Source organism: Mytilus californianus, unplaced genomic scaffold (assembly GCF_021869535.1).
Source record: "Mytilus californianus isolate M0D057914Y unplaced genomic scaffold, xbMytCali1.0.p SCAF_5, whole genome shotgun sequence".
NCBI classification, from domain to species: Eukaryota; Metazoa; Mollusca; class Bivalvia; order Mytilida; family Mytilidae; genus Mytilus; species Mytilus californianus.
The window spans coordinates 112,590,133-112,611,603 of record NW_026262701.1 but is presented as its reverse complement, the minus strand read 5'-3'; the positions used below and the strand labels follow the sequence as shown (position 1 = coordinate 112,611,603).

General features: G+C 32.3%; 1 protein-coding gene and 1 long non-coding RNA gene across 2 annotated transcripts in view; both read left to right on the top strand.

Moving 5' to 3' along the window:
* The window catches only part of LOC127702876 (multidrug and toxin extrusion protein 2-like), a 154,814-nt gene extending 138,366 nt beyond the window's left edge, over positions 1 to 16,448 (top strand). The window contains exons 5-10 of the mRNA XM_052207180.1: positions 4,283 to 4,396; positions 6,207 to 6,274; positions 7,426 to 7,534; positions 8,818 to 8,893; positions 15,733 to 15,802; positions 16,281 to 16,448. Coding sequence (XP_052063140.1) covers positions 4,283 to 4,396; positions 6,207 to 6,274; positions 7,426 to 7,534; positions 8,818 to 8,893; positions 15,733 to 15,802; positions 16,281 to 16,448 — 605 coding nt within the window. The remainder of the gene's footprint in view (positions 1 to 4,282; positions 4,397 to 6,206; positions 6,275 to 7,425; positions 7,535 to 8,817; positions 8,894 to 15,732; positions 15,803 to 16,280) is intronic.
* Positions 16,449 to 18,393: 1,945 nt separating this feature from the next.
* On the top strand, positions 18,394 to 20,202 carry LOC127700670 (uncharacterized). The gene is made up of 3 exons (XR_007981681.1): positions 18,394 to 18,487; positions 18,812 to 18,860; positions 19,743 to 20,202. It is a non-coding gene; the product is annotated as an uncharacterized LOC127700670 (long non-coding RNA).
* The last annotated feature ends 1,269 nt before the right edge of the window (positions 20,203 to 21,471 follow it).

The following is a 21,471-nucleotide window of genomic DNA, read 5'->3' as shown; positions in this document are numbered from 1 at the left end:
TTTCGCGGAATTTTTCATGAATTTTAATTTTATGAATTTTCAAAGCTTTAATGCAATATTTTTTTTGGTTACATATGCATTGAAATAGAAAAAAACTGTTATGTTTTTGTTTTTCAATCTCAATTTGCTGAAAATCCCGGACTCCCTGCATATGCATGTGTATCGCGCATGAATAGATGGTACGAAAGTAGTTTCGGAAACATGGTTTATCGAAGTGTAAACCAAGGTAAAAAATTCTAATTGACCAATCCGTTTCAAGTATTTATAGATATGCAAATCATATAAGAATTATTTCAAAATGGCTATACCAAGTCAGGAATATGACAGTTGTTGTCCATTCGTTTGATGTGTTTTGTCATTTGATTTTGCCATGTGATTAGGGACTTTCCGATTGAATTTTCCTCGGAGTTCAGTATTTTTGTGATTTTACTTTTTTCATATTCCTGACTTGGTACAGGCATTTCCTTATGCAGAAAATGGTGGATTAAACCTGGTTTTATAGCTAGCTAAACCTCTCACCTGTATGACAGTCGCATAAAATTCTATTTTTATTGACAACAATGTGTGAACAAACCAAACAGACAGAGTAGGTAAAAATGTCAAAAAAATAGGCGTACAGCAGTCAACATTGTTTTAAATAAAGGCAACAGTAGTATACCGCTGTTCGAAACTCATACATCGATAGAGATAAAAACAAATCCGGGTTATAAACTAAAACTGAGGGAAACGCATCAAATATAAGAGGAGAACAACGACACAACAAAAACACAACATTAAAATGTAACACACACAGAAACGAACTATAATATAACAATGACCATTTTCCTGACTTAGTACAGGACATTTTAAGAAAAAAATGGTGGGTTGAACCTGGTTTTGTGGCATGCCAAACCTCCCGCTTTTATGGCAACGTCAAACACAACACCAAAACGACAACATCACATGACAGGACCACAAAACAAATAAATGGGAGAACATATAGGACAAAGAAAAACACGAATAATAGCTAACAAAAGGTACTAGGCTTAAAATTCAATTCGCCAGACGTGCGTCTCGTCCACACAAGACCAACCAGTGACGCTCAGATGAAAAAAGTTTAAAAGCCAAAACAAGTACAAACCTGAAGAGCACCGATATCTTAAAATCTTAATCAGTAGAAAAACAAACAAATAGGTCAACAAAAAAAAACCAAAATGGCATATAGACAAAGCACATAAGCAAAAATGAAAGACATGAAAAATGACCACAGCACAACAACACAATGGCGGAATGCATAAGTACTGACCCACGACAAAAGGATGTTACCAAAAATGGACTAAACAGTTAAGGTTAATAATTTACAAAGACAAATAAAAGAACACTATAACAAGTAATTAAAATGAGATGATTTAACCGGTTAATTTTCTCCTTGATAACTTTAATGTACGTTTCGGCATTAAAGTGTATCGACAGATTGTAGGTATTCCTATGGACACCAAGTGCACTCCTTTAATAGCAGAGTTGTTCTTGTACTGCTATGAATCAAAGTTTATGACCAAACTCAGATTGTTATCTTGATGATATTTTTCGTCAAATAATCAAGATTTTTCTAAATATACTGCCGAAATTTACCCAATGGAACTTACCTTAAATGCATCAAATATAAACGGTAATAACTGTCCCTCCCTAGATTTAGAAATTTTAGTTTCAAAAACGGGAAACTCAACACAAAAATTTACGACAAAGGGGACGATTTTTCTTTCCCTATTGTTCATTTTCCTTTTTTAGATGGTGATGTTCCTTTGGCAATATCTTACCGTGTTTATATATCACAACTCGTTCGTAATGCTCGTGTCTGAAGTGACGTTTTGGATTTCAAGGAACGTAATCTATGTATAACTGATAAATTGTTAAGTCAATGATTTCGTTGTCACAAATTACTCAAAACCGTTACTAAATTCTTCCATAGATACAAAGATTTGGTTTTGAAGTATTGCTGTACCCGTAGAAAACTTATTTCAAATGGGATAGCACATCCTGACTTTTAAGGAGATGTTGTTTTCCGCGCCTGAAAATTTAGATACGATCCGGGTAAACTTATCCATCCTTCAAATAAACTTATTCTAAAAGGTTACCAATTCAAAACTGTAATTAGATCTTAAAATATTGTTTTTATTGGTATAACTATTGATTTTGTTATCAGTAAATCAAAACCAATCAAATATTCTTGTTATATACATCTTTATATGCACATTCACGGTTCTACAATCTGTTGATACTTGTATTTTGGCATTGGATAAGGTCATGTTTTTCTCTGACTTTCAAAGACGTCTTTATAGTTAATCCATTGGAAGTTGGATGTGTACTGATTGAAACTTTAGTCTTAGATACATGATTCTTTTATTAGTTGTTATTGGCTTTGAACTAGCTGTCATTAACTGATTGTGCTCTCAGATCAGTACTCTGTGTCTTTTTTGTTGTGGGGATGTATAAGTATCCTGCCACGTTTGGTCTGTGTGTATATTACTTGTTTTTCTGCTTTGTGTCGATCTGCTGAGTTAAGCCCTTTCTAACGGATGTTTATAGTGTGTTCATATGTTGTGCTGTTACGCCAATGTTCCAGGTTAGGAGAGGGTTGGGCGCTCGCAAAATTGTTTTACCCCGCCACATTCCGTATGTGCCTTTCCTATGTCAGGAGCCTGTAATTCAGTGGTTGTCGTTTGTTGCTGTATATCATATTTGTTTTTCGTTTATTGTTTTGTAAAAAAAACCACCCGTTATGTTTCTCGTTTGAATTGCTTTACATTTGACATATATGGGCCTTTTCTAGCTGACTTTATGGTATGGGTTTTCTCATTGTTGAAGGCTGTACGATGACCTATAGTTGTTAAGTTCTATGTCATGTGGTCTCTGGTTGAGAGCTGTCTCATTACCAATCATGCCACATTTTCTTAATTCTATATTGTTTGTCTTTTCGTCTTTTTTCGTTTGTTACCATGGTGCTATCAGTTGCTTTCGCCTTATGAGTTTTGAATGAACTCTTGATATTATCCGCCCATTTTTTGAACTTGGAGTCTATTTTACCTTGTTAGTGGAATACAACTTAGTTTTCATCGTAGTTTCTTAGTAAGCCTCATTTTTTTTTATTTGTAAACATTAAGTCGAAACCATTTTCTTCGAAAACACATTAAACACATTTTTCAAACGAAGTGTTCGCTTCTTCGCGCGCATGCAGTTTCTTTATTTGTATGAGGAAGATTACAGGATCTTCTAAAGAAGAGTCAAAGGCAACAAGTATAATCCTCCAACCTTACATTTAAATGATATCCTTTCATTCAATAATTCAAAGTTTGAATGCAAAGTTGATATAAAAAAAGAGGTGAACGATACCAAAGGAATAATAGAGCAAATGACATATACAGATGTTCCATTTAACTACAAATAAGGAATACAATAGATACAATTAGAAACAGTTAGAAACAGTCTGGTTTATATAGTAACTTGCATCTAGAAATGGATAGTTTGGGTCGCTTGATTCGTTTTTCTTTTTTCTAATAAATCAACAAGACAATCACCTTTGTAAAATAGCAAGAAATCATAAATGGTTATTTTGTCATTTGTAAGATTGATCAAATTAATGTCATTCTGAAAGTCATCAATTTTTACAGAAAAGGTTTTTTTTTATTTGTCAGAAGATAAATTCCCGCTATATAACTTATACATTTATAGAGTTATTAAATCATATATTTTTATAAATATTTCTTCTTCAGGAAGAATAATCGAAAAATCTATCGTCTATATGTTTTAGTGCGATCAATCCTAAGTATGAATTTGAATCGTCACTATTGGGACTCTTGTTAACCCTGACCAAAAGTATCATTAACAGCTTATATTACCCCGATCAGAACTATCATAACGGACTAATTTATAGCAAAACAATTTACTAAAAACAAATATGACAGACTTTAACCAAAGACAACCAATGAACTACAGGCTCCTGATTTGGGACCGGCACATAAAGAATGTGGCGGAGTTAAACATGTTTTTGAGCACTCAAACCTCCCCCTAACATTGGACAGTGGTGTTACAGCACAGGTACTATGAAATCACTAAAAACTCTTTGAGATATGATTCAGAGTACAGCATTCCATACATAACTCATCTTATTAACCTTGGTACAATTTACTCATAACTGAAGATCATGTAAAATAATGTTATATCTATTTAGTTCAAAAAATATATACCTTTTATCTCGTTATTTTCAAATTAAACCGTTAGTCAAACGTTATTTCTTGTTTTTCAGGTTTTAGCACAGAAGCATTCCTTGAATGGAACACATTTCTAAATCTTGCAATCCCTGGAATATTTATGATATCAGTAGATTGGTGGAGTTTTGAAATATCAATTATAGTAGTAGGTTTGTAGTTACACATATTTTCTTTGAGACTGAATATTGCAATAGTAACTTAAGGATGTTCGCTACTCTTGTTTTTGATTTTTTGACAGATATTCCGTATCCTCTTGTTTTATCAATGTAGTGCCAATAAACATTTTGCCCGCTAAGCCCTTCTTTTCTTCTAAATTATTTTTATTACATATAGTTTAAAAAGCCTTTTTGAAAATCTTATAAAATCCATGTTATTTTTTCATTGTTTTTGATAGAAAAAAATGTGCCAATGTTAAATGTATGAAACATTTAGAAAATTTATTTCCCATCAAATTTACAATTGATTATATCTCAAAAACAATGACACGGAGCTCTCATTTTTTTCTACTTTTTAAGTTCGGATATTTATACACTACTAATTTATAACAGTCTTTTAACAAACTTGTAATTTTTAAACAGAGAAGCGAACATCCTTAAGCATATTTGACCATAGTTGGATGTTTTTGTTTGTGTATTTGACTCACATAATTTTGTGTTTCTCAGTAAACGTAAAAGCTGAAATTTTAGATCCAAGCTTATTCATAAAAAGGTAATATTATATTCCTAAACGACCATTGACAGTTAATCAGTTGCAATTTGATTTCACTTCATTTTCGCAAATACGATGCATCTTAAAATCTTAGAAACTTGATCAGTAAAAATTTTTTCCATTGCATATTATGAAATCTCATAAAGGAAATAGGTAAAGGTGAATGCATGATAAAGCTACTTTTTGTTGTGTCATCTGTACTATTATTTGTCTGTTTGTCTTTTTTATTTTTGGCCATGGCGTTGTCAGTTTGTTTTCGATCTATGAGTTTGACTGTCCCTCTGGTATCTTTCGTCCCTCTTTTTTTGGCCCCTTAAGTTTACAAATGTGAGGACTATAATTGTAAATCTATGAGATAGACATTAGCCTTTTTTATTAATTTCGACATACATATTTTCATTTTGGCTTCAAACTGCTTACATTTATTGCAAATGAAAATAACACTTGAGAAATTGCGTGTACTGGAATCACTTTTCTTTTACTCAGCAAAACTAATTTGAGATCAGTTCGTTGGTCTATACATAAAATCCAAGTATATTTTCATAGAAGATCAATATTTAAAAAAAACATTATGTGTGTAAAAGGTATTAACATAAAATAATAATTTCAAGGTAAATTCAACCTTTTCTTTTTTTTTGTAATAAAATTAGCATTCTTTTGAATGGTTTGAATAATGATGCAATTTTATCAATTTCAGGGGTCAAAGTATGACGCAATTGTATTTTATTTCTCTTAGGGCTTTATGGTAACCCCTGACTTCGGTGTGTGTATAAATTAAGTTCATGAAAGTGTGATTCCTGGTTTTATAGATATTTAGGAATTATGAGTTTTACTCTCGAACTCTTCTGGAAAAGGACTGGACAATCAAAATGGGCGCGAAATGACAAAACACATAGTAAAATATGTTCTTATTCCTAAAAAAATGTATGTTTTTATCTAATCAAAATAACGATAGTCATATGTATATGACAGAGAAATCAAGACAATTCGCAAGATTAAATGAAATTCACAATTTCATTGACATCAAATCCGTTACGGCAGTTCCACACGTAATTCACAGAAAGTTATTACCTTTTTGTGTAAGACAAGACCGTATAAATATCACTGACTGGTACATATAAGAATTTGTAGATATTGGTTAAAAGTAAAGGACACATATATAAGTACCTAAAAAGCAATAGAAGACTTTCAATAAGTTTCTTTCGATGCATGAAAAATAGAGATTAATTCAAATATCATTTATATCATAAGGTTTCCTCGGAAAAGTTCAACTGGCAGCACATACCATTGTGTACCAGATACATAGTTTACTATATATGGTAAGTATAAGTTTACTCCTTCTTAGTATGAAAGTATGAATGTATTAGAATAATGAATAAAGGCATCATAGACACCAGGATTAGTATTTTGTACGGCATACACGCGTTTCGTCTACAAATGACTCATTAGTAACGCTCAAATAAAAAAGGCCACATAAAGTACGTAGTAAACGAATGACAAACAATTAATGTAGGATAATAGTTCTTTGATATATATTTACAATCACGTGGTCATTATCGATGCTGGATGATATACTGTATTTTGATAAAACAGTTCCCTGTTCGTACGATATTCAGTAGTTGTGTTTTCTATTATGATTTTCAAGATAGAGCATTGCGGCTTGCATGGTACCTAGTGAAATAATGGACTTGTTATAATTAGATTGAAGTCCTATAATCGCCATTATTATTTGGATAACATTTTTGGCTTGTCCTATACACATATAGACTCTGTTACGTTGCATTTGTCGTAATCACATTCAAATCCATCGCTTCTTGTTTTGAAATTAGCCAATGCGATTTATCCCTTGATTTGTACTTTTCAAGAGTAACACGACGGGAAAACTAGTTGGACAGGAACTACTAACCCTTTTAGACAACCTGAATGTTCCACTTCCCCCTCCCAGATTTATGATTTGTATTCGTGTTGCTCGATCTGTAGTGGTCTCTGTATTACTGTTGCCTGCATTTTTTTTTATTTCACTTAGTGCCTGTATTTTCGACCATTTTAATTCTTATTACCCGGTTGGTATCTTGGTCATGTTCTATTCGTATTATTTTCTTCATCTTATCTATTGTGTTCTTTTAAAGTTATTATCATATGACTTTGTTTGTAACAATGTATATACAAATTAGATGCGATTGTTACACCTTTGAGACTTCTTAGAGAATGAATTATTTAATGTAGACAATCAGCAGTAAAAACAAATAGTAAAATATCAGTAAAATATTTTTATATTACTTGTTGCTCACAGACCTCTTACGTGCATACCTTTAACTGTTACAGCTGATAGTCCATCGAAGCATATATCGTTTAAACTTTTCTACCTATTCTCCATTAGTGAACAAAATTCTATGTTATAACTTTTGTGAATTATAAACAGTTGAATTGTTATAGTTACAATGTTTCAGTTTATTTAAACGTATTTTAGATTCCCTTAGGCTTATCTTCAGCAGTATGTATAAAAGTTGGACAACATGTTGGAGCTGGGGATCCAATTAAAGCTCAGACGACATCTAGAGTTGGAATCTTGGTAGGATGTAGGTTATTTTACTGTTAATTCATTTATTTCAGCAATATCACTGACAAATGTTGAACTTTTAAGACAATGTTAAACGACAAAGTTTAATCATATGTTGACTATGGTTGTGTTTGTCCTTTTTCAACGTATGATATTTCATTGCCCTTCTTAATGTATTCCTGTTTTTATATATGTATTATAATTAGAGTTTATTAACCAATTATCGTTTTCTAAAGGTACTTTTGTCTATAATTTCATATAAAAATTCATACAAAAGTGTAAATTATAATACATTCCAAACTGGTATTCCGTCAAATTTGGGCTGCATCAATGACGAAGCAGCATAGGTGATAACATATTTGAAACGAGAGCATAATAAATTATTCTACTATGTAAAATGTCTCCTTCTTTAAAGCTCTTAAAATCCTCTTGACATTGTCAGTTTGTCATCGGCCTATGAGTTTAAGTATAACTTTTGGTATCTTCTACCTCTTATTTACATATATCTTGACCTCATATCTTGATTTACATCTAGAAATTGACAATGAGGTTCGATTGATAACAAAACTTCACGACAGATTGGAAGATTTAAACTTCAACTGTAAACTTTCCATTTCTTTGAAGCAACATTCAAGCAGCGCCTACATATCGAGTATATATTTCAATGTTGATACAATATTCCAGAGCTTGCATTTCCTTGATTGGTGCTTGTTGCTTTCAAGACAGCTATTTAACAAGGGCAACAAGTGATAAAGTTGTAGTCATCCCTTCAAAAGATTAACAAACGCCATCATGAGATGGTCGACAGTATTAAAAATCTTTTTCACAGATGACCATTTATATGTTCCAATTGTGGAAACCATATCCCCGTCCTCTTATTTCTCGGTTGTGAGGTCAACGAATTAGACTTATCACCGATTTTGTACTTAGAATGAACCACACGATGGGTGGAACTGGTGCAGCAGGGACTGTTTACCATTCTGGAGCACCAGAAATCCCATAAGATTTTGAACGGGCTCATATTGCTCAGTCTCCAATCCTTTATGCAGTGTGTTGTATATTTGCTTATCTTTTAGTTGTATTCTGGGATTTTGTCATGGCGTAGTCAGTGTCTTTACTTTAAAGCTTTGAATGCCCCCTTTGGTATATTCTGCCTCTTTTCCCTTTTTTTTTTTGTTGACGTCGTAGAAATTAATAATACATTTTATATATCATGTCAGGAACGAAGCACTTACTACTGAGCTGGTGTAACCCATTCCAATAACACATTATAATTAAACCAACTGTTGTTTGTTTTTTAAGGCGTAACTGCTCTGTTCACTAGTACATTTTACATTTCGATGAAAGACGTTGCACCAAAAGCATATACAAGCGACAGGTAAGATAAACTGTTATAAGTGACCTTGGTTTTTGTTGTCTGAATCAAACAATTGACACTACAAGGGCATGATAAAGAAAACCACGCTTAAACTTAACTATAGTATCTGACGTATATCCCGTACAAAAAAAGTTTTTGAAATGTGTAGTTTAGTCCGTGTAAAATAAGTCGCTTGTGTGTTTATATTCATTACACAAACAAAGATTGAAACTTTAATCTGGGGGAAGTGACTATAATTGTACAGCAACAAACAAATCATTTGATCGTTTTTCTTTATAATAGTTGTTTTTGTGCTTTGCGCAGATATGATGAGTCGTGCCATTCTCATTGATTTGTACATTATGTTCTTATGATGTGCTGTTTAACGTGAAACATTAAATAATTGCGCTCTTTGTTGGTGATTTGGAATATTGTTTATATATTAAATATATCGCATAACAAAAGCATGAAATATCTAAATAAGTTTATTAAAAGAATTTCAGCATTTTATTAAGACTAAAACTTTACCTGAATTTTATTACATTTTCATCGAAAGCAAAATCATAACGTGTATCATCACGAGATTTTTTATTCGGATTGAAGCATTAAGATACAGGTAATGTGTGTGCCAAAATTCAACTCACAAAACTAACTTACACAAAGACAAGAGACACAAAGTACCGATGTAACAGTACTCGCAGTTACTGAAAGCTAGTGAAAGCTAGTGAAAAGACGTCATCACCAGTTTGAGAAAAACACAACCGTGTACAATGTTAAAATGTAAGTGCATAATATCATCATGGAGATTTCTAAGAATAGAGCTTTCTTACAATTTGACGAAAGGTACGTACTCTTGACGAATCCTACGTAAGACCCGTTTGAGGGATCCTTTATTTTGACTTTTGAGTTCTTTTTATGTAGTAATAATCAAGGTTTTCATGGGACTAAGATGGCGTTTCGTCTCAATATGCACATCAAACACTTACTCTGCATGCAACAACATGTGCCAAACTTGACTTTTCATGCGAAATCGGAATTTTGTGACGTACGATTTGTAGGAGACAACTTAACGTAATTAGCTAAACATTGACTCATGAGAAAAAATACCCCAAAAACATTGTGCTCAACAACAATCCAGTCGACCCTCCCCCCAAAAAACAAAAATGATAATGAAAATATTACTTCTTAGCATTATTTAACCTCAGATGATACCAAAGTAAATATAAAATCCCACCGTCAATAAAGTAATTCAAAAAAGATCTTTCTAAATTGTAAATTTTTTAAACCTTCAAAAATAGTCAAATTGAAAAAAATGACACCCAAATTATATAACGGGGCTCCATTGATCATTTAGATGTTCAAATGTGTAATAAATGTAAATGAACAAAACCAGATCTATAATTAGAGCTCATGGGCGGATTCAAGAGTGGGGTGCACCTGATATGTCTATACTCGGCAGACAAATTCCTAGGCTAGCCTCTTATTCTGGCATTTTTTTATTATATAAACAACTAAGCCAGAGACAGACGATTTACGCTTCTGCAAACATTTTTCTGTTTTTTCAGTATAACTTGCTGCATGATTGTTGTGAAGTTGTGTATGTGTTAACTGTTCCCCTGTATCTCCAAGATTTATTTTTTTCATATTTGTTTTCCATTCATTGTAGTTTCTTTGGCTGGCAAATCTCGATGAAGCACGTTGACAATTTGTTCATGGCATACTCATTAAATAGTTGAAAATAATCTTGGTGTGTCTTTAATTTAGACTGCAAGAATTTCAATTAATGTAATGGTTTAAAAATTTTAAAAAAAGCAAGCTTCAAAACTTCCCGCGCAAATGTGTGTAATCGTGGTTAGCATAAGCAAAGTATTTAACGTAAGTGTACTTTAAACTATATTTCTTTATTATAAGATTTACTATGCGTAATTTATGTGTGATCTGCTTACATTTTTAAAGATTCATTTAATTCAGAAAAAAATACCCGTATTACCGGATTAAAAATAGTCTCTCGGTATTATCGTGGAAATGAAATACATGCTCCCTTTACGTTCGTTCGTACATTTCGTCAAAATGTAAGATAGCTCTAATAGGACATAACTCGACATACCTAACCTATCTGAACATATCTCGGCCTATTGCATTGAAGCATGACGGAGGGTAGGATAGACTGCATGAATTTATTTCTCGATGAATACACATACTTTTTTGGAATATATTTTACCCAATCTGCTATTTTGAATCTTTATATCTTGTTATTAAATTTTTGATGATTGTATTGACAACAACCTGTTAAGGGTATAATTAATCCAGTTACCGGTAATCAAATACACCGATCTTTACTTGGTCATTTCATTTGACCCATATGTTTATTTCTGAAAGGATTGATTCTTAAAACTGCTCAATAAAATTTAAGTCTGAACAAATCAAAATAATGAAATCTTAAGCAAGATGATACTTTCATTTTTGATTTATAAGTGATAAGGTTAAAACAGGAGTTTCAAACACTCCAGAATTTAAAAGGTGTACACGACTTACTCCCTTTTAAGCATACTTCTAAAATTTATTTCAAAATACCTTGTCATAGGCAGAAATTTATAGACATGTATCAAATAAGAGTTTGACCTAGATTTAGCCATACACTGAACATGGAAATGTGATAATGTGAGGGGACCCGGTGTCTTATGTCCACATATTCTTGTTTCAAATGTACATGTATGTGTATCTTCTATTTTCATAACAGCCTAAGTGGTCTTGTGGTAGCTTGCTAGCCTCAATAGTAGAGTAGCTTGAATTTTATTTCCAGTATTTCTAGAGAAGCAAACGATTTGAGTATTAGCAGTCAAAGCCTCGACATGGTTAAAAAACCGCAATGCCAATAGGGAGTGGACAATGGAAAATCAGAATAGCAAAATATATTTCAGCATTTACAAATGTAAAAAAATCAAGTTTTAAGCAGGGTTTGATAGATTGATTTTTGTTACTCGATACCAAGTAACAAAAACTACATTCATGTTCAGGACAAGAAAAATAGATCTAAATCGTGGGTCGACCTGGACTACTATGAGTTTTGACTGCAACTAGAAAAGAAGAGCATGTTAGACAAGGATAGAAATTTTGCCTATATCTAATGATTGCACTTTCCCTACATCAGATAGAACGTCTTCGTTCCGACTGGACTAGGCTGTGTATTTATACATCCCATACAACCAAACAGACGACCATTTAATCATGGTTATATTGTTGGATAATGTCTTGGGTAGAGTACATGTTGGTACACCCTGCAATGCTAACCCCCCCCCCCCCCCCCTCCTTTTTCTCCCAATCCCTGGTGGGGTAGTTTACGTGACCATAGTAACTCTTCATTGGTCACACACTGACATAAATATCCCGTCTATGAAAAAGCCAGATTTGTGGAATTTTTTCATGAGATAATTGTTTAGATAATAAAAGAAACAACATCGAATAAAGAAACAAATAAGCATGTACATGTAGAATCATGGAGCGTTCATCTGCAAAGTAAATTGAAAAAATAATTGCCATAATGATAACCATGAAAGATAACTCAAATCGATCGAATGATAGGTAAGGAATTTGTGTGTTCATACGTGATCTTATGTCAGTGAAAATTATGGTGGGAATCAGGAAAACCACGTGATAAATAAAATGCTTGATTTTTACCATTGGGTTGGCAATAACCGTTCCCGTTAGGTACGTACGTCGAGTTACGTATGTATGTCATTTTATTGGAAATCTCTATCAGGGTTTTGGACCATTACTTATCATAAATGTAAAGCAAAACGTATCTAGTTTGTTTTTCATTTATCTAAAAGTTTAATGTTAGTACCAATAAAAATCATATACAATTATCTTACTACTGTGTTAATATTATATCCTTTAAGAATAAGTTTTTTCAATGTTTCCTTTTTATTTGTCTTTGTATATTTTTAACCTTTACTGTTTAGTCCATTTTCGGTAATATCTTTTTGGCGTGGCTCGGTATTTATACATACTGCCATTGTGTTATTGTGCTATGGTCATTTTTTATATTCTTGCCTATCATTTTTACTTATGTGCTTTGTCTATAGAGTGTCTATATGCCATTTTGGGTTTTTTTTTTTTTTTGACATAGTTGTTTGTTTTTATAGTGATTAGGATTATAACACAATCCCCATTTTTTGACAAATTTACCTATTATGTCTGTTTGTTTTGCTCACACATTGTTGTCAATATAATGGAATTTTATGCGACTGTCATACAAGTAAGAGGTTTAGCAAGCTATACAACCAGGTTTAATTCACCATTTATGAATAGGACAGTTGTTTTCAGTTAGTTTGATGTGTTTGAGCTTTTGATTGTGCCATTTGATAAGAGACTGTCCGTATTGAATTTTCCTTGGAGTTTGGTATTTTTGTTACTTTTTTCAAATAATCTATACATTTACACAGATTGCATTTAAATATACGTGCTTTATAAACATCTTTACTGTAATAAAATAGGATGAAATATCCCGTTTTTCATACGAATTCAACAGGTACAGCCGATCTTCAAAACAAAATGTTTGTATATATGGAAAAATATAGTAAAATTTTACGTAATGTATTGTAAGGAAATCAATGACTTCATAATTTACCAGTTATACATAGATTTTGTTCGTTAAAACCTAAAACGTCACTACAGACACAAGGGCATAGCAAAAAGGTTTGGGATATACAAACCGTAAGAAGGGATAAAAAGAAAATCATGCCCATGTTAGGCAAATGATTCATGTGAAAAATTTTCAACACCGTCTGGTTGCAGTAAGAAACACTGACGATCATGAAAATGACGACGTATAAGCTTTTATGTCTCTGTAAGTTCCAAATAAATTATTGGTAGCATTGAATGGAAAGTTAATTGCAATCCATGATAATATTCTATAGTGTTTTTTCGATTAGTCAACAGAAAATATGTAAGAAATATGTTTAGAAATTGTGAACAAACAGTTTTTTGCTATCAAGTGGTGATATATATAAATAGGAAGAAGTGATATGAGTGCCAATGAGACAACTCTCCATCCAAGTCACAATGAATAAAACGTTAACAATAATAGGTCAAAGTACGGCCTTCAACACGGAGCCTTGGCTAGCACCGAACAGCAAGCTATAAAGACCCCAAAATGACTAGTGTAAAACAATTCAAACAGGAAAACCACCGGTCTAATCTATATAAAAAACGAGAAACGAGAAACACTTATGAACCACACCAACAAACGACAACCACTGAACAACGGGCTCCTGACTTAGGACAGGTGCATAAAAATGCAGCGGGTTTTAACGTTTTCACATGCGCCAACCTTAACCCTAACCCTAGACAGTAGTGTAACATTACAACGTTAAAAGACACACTATAAAATATCAATTGAAATGGCTCAACTCGATCAAAAAGACATTTAAACATGTAGGTTTGAAAATGAGAGAGATAAAACAAGAGTGCACACGCTGAAATATCAAGCCTGCTTTACTGATCATGACTAAATTTATATTAAAAGTCTTAGAGAAAACTGTTATACAAAAAGTATAACATAAAATTAACATTATCAATGATCCATGTAAATATGGTTAAGGTCAGATGAACTCTGCAACAAACACATGTACACCTAGCTATCATTTCATACACCAAATTTATTTGACCCATTGCTTATAGTATCTTAAACCACTAAAACTTTACCTTGTTTACTGATTTATGAAATTAAGTCGAGGTCAAGTGAACCATGTTTGACGAACACTTGGGGGGGTCAACTTATACATGTTAATATTAAAAAAAAAACATCTCTAGAGTTCACTTGTATCGAATCTTATATAAAAATTCTAAATTTTTGAAATTGTGAAGTGTCAAGGGCACTGTTATTTAATAGCTGAATGAAAATTGCCAATGTGACCCTATCAGGGCAAATGTCAATCTCGAATCATATTTGGCAACAGAAATATCAAATTAGTCCTCAATAAAGTAACTATTGTTATAATCCTTTAAATAATTCGAATTTATGTTGCTCATTAAGGCGGTAAGCTGTCTAAATATGAATCTGCGTTTTCCCTGAAATTTTATCTTTGACCTTCGACTCAAATTTAATAACAATATTTCGATGAAGCTTGATCTCCTCTTTCCATTGATATAAAATACAGACCAAAATCGATCAAATTCGTTTACTGTGCACCCTACTGGAAGGGGAAAGGGAATAAGGTAATTAAGTAACTTAATTTCATAAACAACGATTGTATGTGTATAGTTGTACAATAGACGTTAAAGAGCATTGTTGGTGCACAGGTCACGTGTTTCTGACATAACTCAAGTAGACCATGAGAGATAACAATCTGCTCTGTCACCCTCTCAGATTTGTGTATTTCAATTTATTATACTGAATGTTCGGTTATTATTGTCTTTTAGATTTTAATTGAAGCAAAAAATTAAGACGTCTTATATATATATATATATATATATATATATATATATATATATATATATATATAAGTGCCTAAGAATGTAACTTTAACACACTAACGAGTGTTATAAAATTACTTGTTATATTTTATATTATTCACGCAATATTTCGCTAAACAAATTAGCTTCATCAGGCGTGTGCATCTCTCAAGGTGAAATCGGATGCATGACAAAAAAATATTTTTGTAGCTTAAACTACACGAAATTTGAGTAAAAGTTTAACAAAATTTATATATATCAATCATCCGTTCTAAGTAAAGCATCTCCGTGAAGGGTAATAGAATTTAAGTCATGTCATAGAGTAAATTATCACCCTCGTATTTACCAATCAAAATCTGGCATTTTGACATGAAGTATTACATATTTTAATGTTTGTTTTGTAGCGAAATATTACACTGGACTTCAAAAGTGATGCCGCTGATAGCTACATTTAACTTCTTCGATAATACAATGGTAAATATGTCATCGTAAACATCAATACAATAAATAACTTATGTCTACAATAACCAACAAATGTTATAATAAATAACAAAACTACTCATAAATACCATAAGCAATGCCGTACCGTATCATAGCAAACGATATTTTGACGATATGACTTCATACCACCAATAACATGTGGGTACCTATATGGTTTCAGTAACTACGAGCATTATAGCAATATGTCCCGAGTCTAAATAATGCTTGTGAGTCCTATATCAGCAAGCTCGTCATTGGTGTTGATGTCTCTTTATGTTTTGTCCAGGAATGTGAAAATACGTAGCAGCATTATGAGCTATATATTCGTAACAGACCTAAATAGAACAGCAAATTCATCAAAGTTCTGGGTATAAAATACTATATATTATGAAAAAAAACACGTTATAAAAAAACTATAGCATTATTTCCATTAGATTTTGCTTCTGAATAAGGGAAAATATTATCCTTGCAGCTTGTATTCAATGGCATCTTACGCGGAACAGGACATCAGATATATGGAGGCATTGTCACGGTTATAGCACATTATATCATAGGAATGCCGCTACTGGTAGTGTTCGTACTGTATACCACTTTACAGATAACAGGTACAAATATTATTTACTACCACAAACAACTCTAATTATTAGCAGACATCCCTTTAATAGTTTTCTCGCTTGCGAATGTCAAATTTCGATCCGGGGGAAGGCCAAGGAGGGGGCATAGGCATCCCCGCTAAATAAGGAAAATACGGCAGTATGAGCAAATATTTGTCTGCTCAGAATCAGAAACTTTCGTCCACTTAATGACTTTTAAATTGAAATCTGCTGCTTCCCTCCCTAGCTAGCGGGTTTTACAGGTAAGAGGTGAGACTGGAAGTCGAAACAATGAGGCTTTGTACAGTGATGTGTCGGTCCAGTACAAAGCAAGTATTTCAAAATCTCAACACGACGGGTGCCACGTGTGGAGCAGAATCGGCTTACCTTTCCAAAGCACCTGAGATAACCCCCAGTTTTTGGTGAGGTTCGTGTTCTCAGTCTTTAGTTTTCTATGCTGTGTTTTGTGTACTGTTGTTTGTCTGTTTGTCGTTTTCATTTTTAGCCATAGCGTTGTCAGTTTATTATCGACCTATGAATTTGAATGTCCCTTAGGTATCTTTCGCCTCTCTTTTACATATTTAACATATTATTTCATATAAATATTATATTGGCCTCTGGGTATTAACTACAATTCAATCAATCAATTAACAAAGAAAATTAATAAAACAACATGAAAACAATGAATTTCCAATAGATTTCCACTTCATAAATAAAGGGAACAGTAGTATACCGCTGTTCAATAGTCATAAATCGATTAAGCAAAAACAAATCCGGGTTATAAAAAAAAAATAAACAAAACAAGAATGTCTTCTTAACACGTTTAACTAGTTGATAATATTTCTAAACTGTAATTCACAAAGGACATTTTGTTTAATTACTAGTACAATAATTCCAAACTAAAAGACAAATTGAAAGAATTGGTTCTGCGTTGTTTCATAAAAAGAAAGGCCTACGTAGATACAAGTATCTTGTATAAGGTAGGATCAATCGTACTTTAAAAATAAAATCACTCTGATACAAACAAAAATTTTATGATCTGACATTATCAGGATACTTTATTTCTTGAATTGACAACATATTTGTTACGTTTGGAGGACGTGTATTTCAACAAACAATCGGCAGTCCCATGGGAAAAATGCGCCCCTCTTCTTGTTGACTTGTTCCTTCATATATACGAGGCTGACTTTATACATGAGCTTCTTAGGAAGAATGAAAAGAAGCTAGCATTCTTCTTTAACTTCATTTCCGGTTTATAGATGATGTCCTCTCACTAAATAATGCAATGTTTGGTGACTATGTTGAACCCATATATCCCATCGAACTTGGAATAAAAGATACAACAGATGAAGTTAATTCTGTCTCATACTTTTACTTAAATTTAGAAATTGTCAATGAGGGTCAGTTGAGCACAAAACTGTACGACAAATTGAGAAATTTCAATTTCTATTTAGCAATATTTCAGCAGCGCCTGCATATGGAGTATATAACTCCCAATCGGTACGATATTCCAAGACTTGCAATTCTCATCATAATTTCCCTGATAGATGTTTGCTTCTCACAAGGAAACTAGCAACCAAGAGTTCCAAGTGTTGAGATTGAAGTAATCACTTGGAAAATTGTACTGACACCATCACGAGTTGGTTGACCGTTATGGAATATCTGTTTCAAAGATGACGACGGCTATGTTCTAATTTTCGTAACCACAATCCCTTCATCTATTCCCCGAATGTGACCTACCGAATAAGACTTATCATCTGATTTCTACTTAGATGAGCAACACGACGGGTGTCACATGTGGAGCGGGATCTGCTTTCCCTTCCGGAGCACATGAGATCAGACCCGAATTTTATTTGGTTACCTGTAAAATGCTTTCAGAGTCTCGTAGTACAAATATTTTTTTAAATATCGACTATTAAATTTGAAAATGAAGCTGTTTCGAGCGGAGAAAGATCATATCACAATCGATGCAAATTAGAATTTTTATTTAGGTGTATGGTGGGCTTTCTGTATAGTTATTGTAGTCATGTTTATATTGTATGCTGCGAAGACATTATCACTAAGCTGGGAAAATGAATGTAAAAAGGTATGAAATCTTAGTGCTTTAAAAAAAAAATATTTACATGTAACGTCTTCTTTCACAATGATTTGAGCTATACTGAAATAACTGTTTCCGTATTTAATAATGTGTTTTTCTGTAAAGAAATATTAAACCGTCAAACGAAAAAAGGGGAAACTTCTTTACGTTCTTTACAATACTACTTTCATCAAAGAAGCATAACAATTGCAAATAACTTTTATTTATTTCACATATAAATGTGATGTCGATAAGATGATTATTTAAAACTGAGAGGTAAAAACATACAGAGCTAGAACTATTTAATAATAAAAGAAAATGATATTTTTGAAGGCTCAGGAAATAACAGCAGTTAACGTAAAAGACCCTACTTATTATGGAGGTGAGTTCATGAACATATCAGAGTGTTGTTAAAGTTCTCTATCAAGATTTGAGACATTTGTGATTATAATGTTAATAAGAACGATAGTTAGAAACAGTTTTGCAGTTAGGGTAGACATTATTTTTCCTCTTTCATTGAATGTTTAACATTTGTAAAAATCGGGAGAACTTTAATATGCCGTTTTTATGATTTATAACTAAATATAAATTACTAGTTAACATAGATCAAGAAAAATCTTAGTTTATTTAGATCTCTTCCTGTTTCAACGTCGGTTGATTGTCGAAAACATTAATGTTGAATTTTGTTGATTGATATTCATATTGTCATTGTAAAACTCAAAGTTAGGAAAGTCCATTATTATTAGTTCCATATATATTGATCCCTTTCTTTCACTCCAAAATATTCATTGAAGCAAATGCTAACATTTCATGTATCTTAACAACCTCGAAATGAAGTATATGTCAAAGGTCTTCGTCATTACCAGGTCTTTTCTATAACCAAATACAATGGGTTTGACTGAAAGCTTAAATCTATGACAAAACAAGGAGAAAATACTAATGAAACATCAAAAAAAGGGTTGTTACTTCAGTTTTGCTATTATCAAATTGTCATTCTTGATTTGCAAAGTATCTTCTGCATACGTCTGTTCCTTAAAAAGGTTTCTTATTGTAGATTCACAAATGTAATTGTTCGAATTAAAAAACGTACGAAAATCTCAAAGAAGAAGTTAGGAAGTTATCTAAAAATAATTTATATGATGACCTCAACGACTTGATAGATCCATTCAGCGTCTCAATGTCTGAACATAATATAAAAGGATTATTCTCTAACATGTGCATCATATAAGATAATCGTTTAACTGTTTGACAAAATATATTTTAGATGATCACAGCACATCATGTAGTTATACAGAAGCCAAACCAAGTGATAGCGATACTCGTCAGTTGTTTGATCAAAAAATAGGAGAGCAATCATTTCCATTGTATAAAATGATTATATGTCAACGGTTCTTAATATTTGTTTCATTACTACTGATTCTAGTAGCCAGCATTGTTCTAAATATGTTCTTTGATCATACATATAGAAATAACGTAAAATGTAACAGAAATGATACAATGTATAATCTGACTCACTTTGCTAATGTTTCAAGTAAGGGTATTGTTTGCCAACCTTAACCATCATCATGACATATGCATATTTAGACTTGAGTAAAATTGTGAATAATGCATTTGAACATTGTGTGAGGCTATATTGTATGTGATTGTATCTTTTTTTGTTTGGTAATATAAGTTTGCATTGTCTCCTTGTGATATTATTTGCATTGCCTGGCATAAAATATCATCCTACAACCTCATTTTTAACATTTAGTATCTGTACTTCAACACAAAAATATTTACGGTTGTTGGATTATTATCAATTAATGAAGTTTTCTGCGTCTTAGGTATATTCACGAAACTTCTCAACAGTCGTATATGTAAATATTTATCATATTCAGCTGAATTTTACTTCTTATCAGTTCTTGTCAGAGAATACTAACTTTATTCTCTCGGATTATGCAAATACCTCATGTTCGATCAATCTGTTGTATTGACCATTCGCTTGTCTAAGAGTCATGCTTCTAATAACTTGCCAACTCTCTTTTGAATAAAACTAACATTTTACCTCAATTTATTATGTGTTTTTGAACATTTTGAATATTGAAATCAGTCACTAGTACACTATGTATATCACTTTTTAAACGTACACTGCGTTTTTGCAGGTAAAAAGATGTAAAAACTCGTCAAAGTTACCAGGCGTATAATTTTGTACGCGAGGTGTGTCTAAATAAAGGCAACAGAAGAATACCTCTGTTCAATAGTCATCATTCAATTAAGATTCCCCAGTTACGCTCAACAAAAAAAAAGGTGAAAACCAAATCAATAATGAATTTGAAGAGCATTGAAAAAAAAAAAAAAAATCTTAGTATTTTTAGCTTAATGAAAATTTCATATCCTTACAATGACCTTCTAAATGACATTTTATTACAACACATGCAACATACAAACAACAAGAGGTCAACATATGGTGCTAAAAATTAGCCAGTGTCCTTACAATATTTGATTTTAAACATATTTTATTCATTAGGATATGAAAAGAATTGAGCAACAGGCACTGCCTTTAAAGGCTCTGTCGTCAACATTGGTTGTACAATGTATAAATCATATCTTTACAACTGTATTAAAAGTAGTAGAACTTCAGTGGATTGATGCATGATATTTATGAGCACACACTAACAATGGCATATTTACAGTGTTTATTGCAAAAAGTATATTATATTCAAGTGTGAAGGCAATTGATCATCCGTTATTTAAGTACCTTGAGACATGTATATATCAACACTATTTATTAGTCGTTAGTAATATATATGAACAATAAGGTTTTGATGAGTCACTAAGCATACTTCGTGGAATAAATTACAAAATGTTGGATGAAAACGAAAGCTATAAAACACGGATTAAATAGATATTTTTCAAATAAAACCATGAGTGTCACTGATATATTTTTAAACAGATTTAAAAATTGCAATATTTATATCATACGAAAATAATCTGGTTCCAAAAAGTAATACGTC